The sequence below is a fragment of the Suncus etruscus genome, chromosome 14 (genome assembly GCF_024139225.1).
Source record: "Suncus etruscus isolate mSunEtr1 chromosome 14, mSunEtr1.pri.cur, whole genome shotgun sequence".
Taxonomy (NCBI): domain Eukaryota; kingdom Metazoa; phylum Chordata; class Mammalia; order Eulipotyphla; family Soricidae; genus Suncus; species Suncus etruscus.
In genome coordinates, this window is record NC_064861.1 from 93,584,072 (window position 1) to 93,593,484 (window position 9,413).

The window sequence follows — 9,413 nt, forward strand, 5'->3', positions numbered from 1 at the left end:
TGTTTTTTGCATTTCAAACAAAATCTATTCCACCCCAACTCACCCCTGTGTTACTTGTCATTGTGACCCCATCTATCCATTCTCAGTTCCAAACTATGCCCACAACTATTTCATGACCATTCTTCCAACTCAGTTCAACCCAACACAACCCAAAATGACCCAAACAAACCCAACCTAGCCCCACCCAAAACAACATAATACAACACAAATTAACTCCTCCAAACCCTACCCAACCCAACCCAACCCAACACTACTCAACCCAACCCAACCCGAACTAACACTACCCAACCCAACATAATACACTAACTACCCCAACCCAATACCACCTTCTCATTTCCTAGCCTAGACAAAAGTGGGCACCCACACTTCACTGCTCTTTCTTTTCCAACTCTCTCCCTGTCACCATTGCGACCCAAAGCAAGGTAACACCCACTTTTTTGTTCCTTTTTTTTTTTTTTTGGTTTGTGGGTTACACTCAGCAGCACTCAGGGGCCTCTCCTGGCTGTATGCTCAGAAATTGCTCCTGGCGGGCTCGGGGGACCATATGGGATGCTGGATTTGAACCACTGTCCTTGTGCATACATGGCAAATGTCTTAACTCCATGCTATCTCTCTAATCCCTACACCCCACTCTTATCCCAACGGGGGATCCTATACTCTGACCCGTCATCCACACATCCTTGAGTCTGACATCAAAGAGTTTGTGCATCCTCTCTCTACACCAGTGCACATTGTGGCAATTTGTGCTAAAGGCCAAATCCGAGATGATGCTGTTATTGGTGCAGTACAGTGTATCAGGAAAACTCACTGGGGAAAACAGAGGACATGGGTGAACCAGGCATTTCCAGACATCTCTCCCCCAGGACCCAAAGCTCAAATCCATGGAGGTGTGAGTTCCAACTTTATAGTTCACTTCATCTTTGCACCTGGAATTTCTGTGGTGTCTGACCCAACCTCTTGCTATAGTAAATCAGTTCCTAACATAACACACAAAGTTTGGGTATTCCTTTGTTTAAAATGGTTTAAATCTCAGACTGCAAAGGGTTTGACTTGTGAACCTATGAAAGAATAATAAACAGCAGGAAACACCTGAATTAAAGATAAATTTATGCCAGCTGAAAAATTGCACCAGGATAGCCTAGAATACTATTATTTAGGATTTTTCAAAAGTAGAGGAAACATTGGAAAATTAGAAAGGAAATGACCATGGCTTTATATTTGAAGGTTGCCTACTGATAATTGTTTAACATACACCCATCTCTGCTCCCCAATGTGCTTATTAAGTTCTGATGTGCTCACAGATTGTCCTTAATGTGTCAATCAGCAAAATTGACCTTTTGAGAGCCAGTGGGGATGGGGGAGTAATATTAAATACATGCCCAGCCTCTGAGCTCCAGGAAGGCTCTCCTGGTGACTTAAAGCTCAGATAGTCCTTGTGTGTGTTTTTTATGTCTCTATGTGTTTATCTCCTTATGTGTCTGTGTCATTCTCCATGACCAATCTTTCTGGATGAAGGTCGAAGGTGCCATTCTGATTGGCATTAAACAACACAATTATGACTGATTCCACGGAGGAGGAAGAGAAAGCCTGAGCACCCGTTTGTGTGGGAACACAAAAATGAGCTCCAGTCTAATAGTGGAGAAATGCTCCTTATCCACTGTCTCCCTGCCACCCACCAAACTCTAATTCTGAATCTGTAAATGCAACTCCTAGTGACAGCTTACCCCACTCTCTCCTCACACCTAGTATGGAGCAGAAGCTTGCACATACAGATCTTCTGATTTCTGCTCCCTTCTTCTGCCATTCAAGTCATCAATGAGGAGCTGGAGGATGTGGAGGATGAGGGAGTGAGAATTTCAAGATAGGGGTCAGGAAACTGTGTAGGGAGGAAAGTAGAGGGACTGAAAAATGGTATTGCCTAGGTAAGGTCAGATGTGAGCTGTCTCAGAGAGAGGAAGGCCAGAAGGCGCTCCTGCCCTTGAAGGAAGAAGTACCTTAATGCAGGAATTCAGGCCCTTCGCTCTAATGCCACTATTGTCTTGCTAATGATCAAATACTGATACCATAGATGATCTCCTGAGTTAGGTGTAGTTACATATTTTCAAATACATTTTTATTTAAGTAACATGGTTCTAGTTGGGTTACAGTCACAAACAGAACACCCCCCTTCACCAGTGTAATATTCCCACCTCCCAATGCCCCCTCCCCCATTCCCATACCCTGCTGTATTCGAGTCAGGAATTCCATTACAGTTATTTGTTTTTAAATTCAGTAAATTGGTTTTTATTTTTCCTTAAAGGATAAGGGTTAAAAAAATAGGAAAGGTGTGACAGTGGCAATTGCTGTTGTTTGCATAGGCCCAGAAAAATATGGGGAAAACAGAAAATAATCCTTGGTCTGATTACAAGAAGGCCTCACTCCCGAAGTTTATTGGCAAAAGACCGACTCTGGGCTCCAGGCAAACCAGTCTGTCCAACCTGATCATTCTCCATGGTCCCAATGAAACTTTTTCCACACTTTAGCTGTTGTTGGTATCAGGTTCCTATATTTAAAGATTCTGGATTCTATGCATTTCTTTCATCGAAGTCAGGCTGATGTGGAGCATCCTCTAGTTTCAGCACACCATTAGATACAAAGTGATCTGCCCTGCAAGCAGGCTGTTGCTGAGTTGTCTGGGTATTGTGAGCACTCTTTGGAGTAAGTCAATGCTAGAGCAGTGGTAGATCTTCTCTGGTACAGGTTTGCATCCTGGTAATGTTATAGACAACTGTGGTTGTTTCCATAGATGGTATCCACTGTTCAGGGGTGTATGGGCAATGCCCATTCTTCTGAGGCCTAAGCCAAGTTAATATGCCAATGTTCAGGGTATAAGGCCTAACTGCATTACCCAATTTGTGTTCCCATGTCTATTAGATAAAAACTTGTTTGCATATGTATTATTTTTCCATTTTAATGTGCCTATGCAAAAGAGAAACAATGCCACAAGATACTGTTGGTGCATCTGGGGACTGATGAATAAAGTTCAACATTCCCAGTAACTTGGTTCTAACATGAATTTTATACAGAGATACTCTTCTACCAGTATTGCTTATTAAACAGATCTCAAAGGGGGAAAAGCAAACAATCAAATTAAAAAAAAACAGTGGGCAAAATTGTCACTATATAAGAGGATATTCGAAAAGAGTTATAGATGTTAAGGAAATACATCTGAGATATACAAAAAAAGATACATGTGTCTCTTTTATGTTTTAGAAATAGTCAAGAGGGAGGATGTTGTTTCTGAGACACCACTTTGGTCGGTGATTTGGCCAAGCAAAGAGCTCATGGAACCATGTCATCCCTGTATTGCCTGCTGAATCTTCTGACTCCCCACCAGGTGTTTGCTTCCTAATAGTTACATATTTTTAATAACAATTTTTATTTTGACCAAAGTGGATTACAAGTCATTCACAGTAAAATTTTAGGTATATAGTGACATTGAATCAGGGGCATTCCCATCACCAATGTTGTCCTGCCTTTCCCCTCCCCCCGTTCCCAGCATGCATCCCATATCCTCCTCCTTTTAAAAATAAAACAAGGTAGACTTTTAAAAAAATAGTTAAAGCATTGTTATTTACAAGGTTATTCATAGTTAAGTTATTTAAAGTATGGTGATTTACCAAGTTATTTTATAGTTAAGTTTTACATATATGATATTTTACATATATGATATTTACATATATGATATTTTACATATATGATATTTTAGCATCAACCCCAATACCAATGTTAATCTCCCTCCACCAATGTTCCCAGAGTCTATCCCATGCCACCACTTCTGCTGCATTCTGCCAACATAAAAGGCACCTTTTACAGTTTGGTTATTAAAGTTTGGGTCTCATGATTTCATGGTTGTTGACTCTGTGACTTGGATATTCAGTTTTGTCTTTTCTTAACACCACCGACTCACATGAATTCCCTTGGATTCTGTCCCCCATTATTACATATCTGTCTTCCTCCTCCTCCACTCAGTTTCTTTTCTTGTCTTCACTATAATCCAGGGATAGTGTGTTCTCAACAACCCCAATTTAAATATTTGCATTCCTTCTTGCAGTTATTCTAACGCCATGTAGAAGTGATACCATCCCGTGTTTATCCTTCTTCTGGCTTACTTCATTGAACATAATATCTTCTAGCACTCAGAACAATGACAAAGAGTTGGAATCAACCTAGATGTCCAACAACAGATGAGTGGATCATGAAAATGTGGTACATAGATACATACAATGGAATACAACATGGCTGTGGAGAATGATGCAACCATGCAATTCACTGTAAGCTGGATGGAATTGGAAGAATATTATGTTCAACAAAGTCAGCCAAAAGAAGGATAAGGACAGGATGGTATCAAGGTGGTTTTTATTGAAGACAACTTGCTTAGAAAGATGCAAGAGGAGAGAAAGAGGAAAATAGGTTTCTAAGAGACGACCTCCCAGTGAAGGTGTCCAGAAAAGGAGAAGTGGACACCAGCCAGAATCTCTGCCACACTAGCAAAGTTCCCACTAGCAATTTGTTGTCACTGTTGACAACTTTGTTGTCCCTCACAACAAGTTCACTTTATCAAAGTATGTTATGCCCTATTGGCCTGAAGTGAAATTTCTGGGGGAATTTCCTACACAGGGTTAACATGCACTCAAGTCTTGTTAAGAGACAATCAATGATCTTGGAAAAGGCAGCCTGGACCTTTGGATCTGAGATAAGTTGGAACGCTCTACTTGTCTGGAACAATCTCTCTCTCTCTTTGTTTGTTGTTGGTACACCTGGCAGCACTCAAAGATTACTCTTGACTCTGCCCAAAGAAATTACTCCCAGGGGCCAGAGAGATAGCATGGAGGTAAGGCATTTGCCTTGTATGCAGAAGGTTGAGGGTTAGAATCCCGGCATCCCATATGGTCCCCTGAGCATGCCAGGAGCGATTTCTGAGCATAGAGCCAGGTGTAACCCCTAAGTGCAGCTCGTTGTGACCCAAACAAACAAACAAACAAACAAACAAACAAAAAATTTCTCCTGGTGGTGCTCAAGGGACCCTATGGGATGCCAAGAATTGATATTGGTTGGGTTGACTCATGCAAGGAAAATGCCCTCCCCACTGTGCTATCATTCTGGCCCCTCCAGAACAATCTCTTTCCTGTGTGTCTCTGAGTCTTCTGCTACCAGTGAATAACACCATCCAGGGCTGGTGTTTTGGGTGACACACTTGGTGGGACTGAGAGATTCTATATGGTACCTTGGATGAATTCCAGGTGTGTGCTGTGTGGTAGGCAAGTGGGTTTCCACTGAACTATCTCTCTGGCCCCCAGTGTCCAGATCTTGACATCAATGACATGACGCTGGTTTTTGGTAGGAATTTGACTTTATTGTGTGTCAGGGACTGAGGGCTGGGATGAGCATTTATCTAACTGTTCTTTGCCATGGTCCCACGGATCCAGTCGACGTAGGAGAATATTCGGACGAAGACGCTGGGTTGTTTGGGCTTGGCACATGGCCAGCCAATCAAGGATGTGATTCCTTGAAACATCCCATCACAGATGAGTGGGCCCCCTGAATCACCCTACAGAACAGAGGGGAATCAGGATGGGGGAGAGAAGTCAGGGAATGGGTGTGGGTCTGTGTGCTGAATTGATGAAAACTCACATCAATTCTGTGAGAAATCCCAGAGGACATTGTCTTTGAGCATGAGCCTCCTAGAGCTGCACAATGGGCAAGTTGCTGGCTAAGGTTGGGGGGTTACTTCTAGAGGGTGAGCAGGAAGAGGAATGGCAACCATGGAGGCATCCTCAAACTACCCACTTTCAAGCCCTACCCAATGTACCTTTCTGCTTTTAGTTTTCTCAGACTTGCCTCAAGAGATTTTATAGTGAGGGAGGGAGGGCGGGAGGGACGAGGCGGTGCAGGCCGAGCCTACCGCCCAGGCCCAAAAAGAAAAAAAAAAAAAAGAGATTTTATAGTGGGGTGATTGGGGAAGCTCTGAAGGGGTTAGATCCCCAACTGGGACTCCAGGAATGGGATAGTCTTACCCTGCAGACATCCTTGCCACCCTCCATGTTTCCAGCACACAGCATGAAGTCGGTGACTTTATGTGACCAGTAGGCATGGGCACACACGTCGTTGGACAGAAGAGTGAGTTCCACACACTGCATCTTTAGTGCAATGAATTCTGGAGGCCAGAGAGACACAGGGAGGGGTGGATTGGGGGGGGTCCTGATTTCTCTCATCCCCATCATGCCCCCCTTCTTTCCTTCCTCCTGAGACCACTCATCTCACCCTTGTCACCCTCCCACCACCCACCTCAGATCCTTCACCTCACCCCAAGCCTGCAGAACCCTCACCCCCATCCTCCCTCTTCCCAACCTTCACCCCTAACACTCTTACAATTGCCCCCAGAACTCCGGTTGTTCTGCCTCCTCTCCCATTGCTTTTTGTGGACATAGGGGCCCAGTTATACCTTCGTCTGGTTTGTTTAATCCCCAGCCCGAGGCCGAGCAGGTGCTCCCCACCGGGGCCTCCCTGGTAGGCAGGTCCAGGACCTTCACCGAATCCGTCAGCTGGACAGGCTTCTCCAGACGTAGCAGCATGAGGTCGTGACTTTCGTCCCTCTGGAAGATTCTGTCTTCCATGATCAAGTTCGCCAGCCTGCTTTGTTTTCGGTAGGTCGACTTTTCCGGCATGTAGAGAGGGTGTGGGAACTTAGCGCTGACCCGAGCATGCTGGCCTTTGGCTACATCCAATGGCAGATTATACAGTCCCAGCCAGACCTCATAATTTCTGGGGAGAGTTGAGGGGTGAAGGGAGAGGAGATGTAAGGGGGGGTCAATGAGGGGTCCTAAATTGAAGAGATGGGAGAGTGAGAGTGAGGAGGAGGAAAAGAAAAGGTGCAGAGTTCTGAGGAAGAGAGCATATGGAAAGATGGAGCGAGGGAGAGAGAAGATAGAGACAGAGATAAGAGACAAAGAGAACAAGAGGGAAAGGGACAGGCAGGGAGAGATGGGTGGGGGGCAGAATCAACTAGAGACAAGGAGAGGAGGAGAAAGAGCCACAGGGGAGGAAGAGCATGAGCTACTGAGTTGGAGGCCCAGGACAGAGTCAGGCAGGAGGTAGCAGGGGAAAATGAGGCAAAGAGGATGGGAGTATGATGGGCAGCTGAGAGGATGCTGAGTGCAGTTGTTCTAGGACAGAGAACCCCCCATGGGGCTGGTGGATGACCCTTGACCACAAGGTTTGTTTCTAGCTGGCACTGTCTACTCATATCCTCCTTTCCTCCTGGATAGGAGGTATGGGGTGGTGGTGGTGATCTTGCAAGGGGCTCGGGGTGGTGTGAGAATCTTCCTTCCTCCTCCCCACACATTAAGAAAGTCCTGCAAGTCCCCCAGCCCATGAGGGGACTGATAATCAGTGAAGGAGTGTGAAGAAGGCCTAGAGAAATGAAGAGAGGAAAGAAGACAGAGAGAGGAACACTAGCCACACAGGGACTAAAAAGGGTCTGACACCCAAGAAGATGCAACCTCTGACAAGAACATCATCCAGCCCCCCCTTGTCTCACTTACTCTCCATTGCAGTGTGCAGCTGTGAGCACCCACTGTGGGTGCACAAGGACACCTCCACAGTCATAAGTGTCATTCTCATAGGTTAAAGACACAAAAGCCTGCCAGGGCCTTGAATTCTTCTCACATTCCCAACCACCGATGATGCGGGTATTGATCGGGATACCTGGATTGGAGAGTACAGCACCTGCAGAAGGGTGGGGGAAACTCAGGTTGGGGTTCAGGGATAGAGGAAAGAGAGGGGACTGTACTGTGGGGCTCAAAGAAGTGAATCAGAATCAGGGTTGGGGGTTTCTGTAGATGAGCTCAGAAGTTGAGGCTGTGAATAAGTGAGAAGACAATTCTGTGAACCAGCCTCCCACCACCAAAGAACTGGGGGAAGAAAGCTGGCTCTTGGGGTTGAGGGTCTGAGGTCTTTGTCTTCCAAAGGAGGAACTCCCAATGCTGAGGGAAGATTCCAGAGAGTCAGAAGTTAGTCAGAAATGAGAAGCTTTTGGGGGAGTGAAAGGATCAGGTTGGGCAAATGAACCGGCTTGGGGTTCAGCAAAAGATGTAGGTTTGGGAAATCAGGAAGGAACATGAGGAATAAATGAGGGCCTTGGAATTGGGGTCTGAAGGTGTCATATGACCCTGGAGGGTGTGTAGAGTTTGGGATTCTGAACCAATGGGTAGAGAAAAAGGAGGAAGAAGAGCAGAAGGGTCCTAGCAGCAGGAATAGCCTTCAAGGGGAACACCCAGTCAGGGTTAGGGTAGCTGGTTGAGGGGGAAGTGAGTCTTTTGGGACCCAGGAATATTGAGGACAAACAGGGAATGAATCTAATTTCACACATTGGGGCCCCTGAATGAGGAAGGGCAGGTTTCATAGGTTGAGAAAAGAATTGGGGATCCTGGAGCTCCCCTCAAATCAAGGATGTTGAGCTTCTCTAAGGTTTCACTGAATGGGAAGGTTCTGAATGAAAGTTCCAGGGAAGTGGAAAGGGGAAAAAAAAAGAAAGTTCAAGGGAAAACTGTCAGGGAAGGGATGTTTTTAGCATGCCCTTCTGAGACTACCAGGGGATGGACCAGCAAGATAGTCTGGGATATCTTGTGGGGACCTTCGGTCAGGGATGGAGGGTCCAGCTCAAAGCTGGTGACAGGTCAGGAAGACTTCTACGAGGGGAAGGACTTATGGGGCTGAGATCAGGGACTTAGAAAGAAGAGGGAACCCCAGGATTCAGTGCCACTGTTGAGGGCTCTTTGGAAGAGTTGGGGTCCTCCAGAGAGCCACTGATGGGAGGGGTCTGGCCATTGGACTGAACAGATGGGTCTGGATGAGAAGGATACAGAATATTCCAGAAGTTTCTGGACAGAAGCCAAGGCAGGGGTTGAGAATTAAGACTTGAGAATCTCCTTGCACCTCTCCCAAACTCACCAGACCCTGCCAAGCTCAGGGCTAGGCATATAGCCAGGAACCACATGGTGGCAGCGGTGTCCATCAGGGTTCAAGCAGGTGGATGCTTGGAGATGAGATGGGGAGGTTTCCCCGAGGCTTTAAGAACCTCACTGCGCACCCTTCAACAGGACACACCCCTCTGTGGGCGCCTGGTTGCACCATTGGCCAAGCCCCAGCTCCTGGACAAGAGACAGTCCTGCCCCAGTATCCCAAACCACCCATTTGTCAGGACTGTCCTCACCTGGGGCCAGGCTGGTCCAAGGCGGCTACCCTTGACTTCTGGCCACTTTTCTTGACCACAAACCAAGGAGGCAGGGTTGGATCTCTTAGGGCTGGGATATGGGGGATCAAAACAGTCATGGAAGGTGAGTGGGAACAGCAAGAGTTGGTGGCCAAGAGCT

The 9,413-nt window shown here is 46.2% G+C and overlaps 1 protein-coding gene across 1 annotated transcript; it reads right to left on the reverse strand.

The window, feature by feature from the left end:
* Positions 1-5,434: 5,434 nt before the first annotated feature.
* Positions 5,435-9,037, reverse strand: LOC126028039 (kallikrein-1-like). The gene is made up of 5 exons (XM_049787086.1): positions 8,992-9,037; positions 7,584-7,746; positions 6,485-6,804; positions 6,057-6,196; positions 5,435-5,590 (listed from the first exon to the last, which is right to left on the reverse strand). The coding sequence occupies exons 1-5, from the start codon at positions 9,035-9,037 to the stop codon at positions 5,435-5,437; spliced, it is 825 nt and encodes a 274-aa protein (XP_049643043.1).
* Positions 9,038-9,413: the final 376 nt, after the last annotated feature.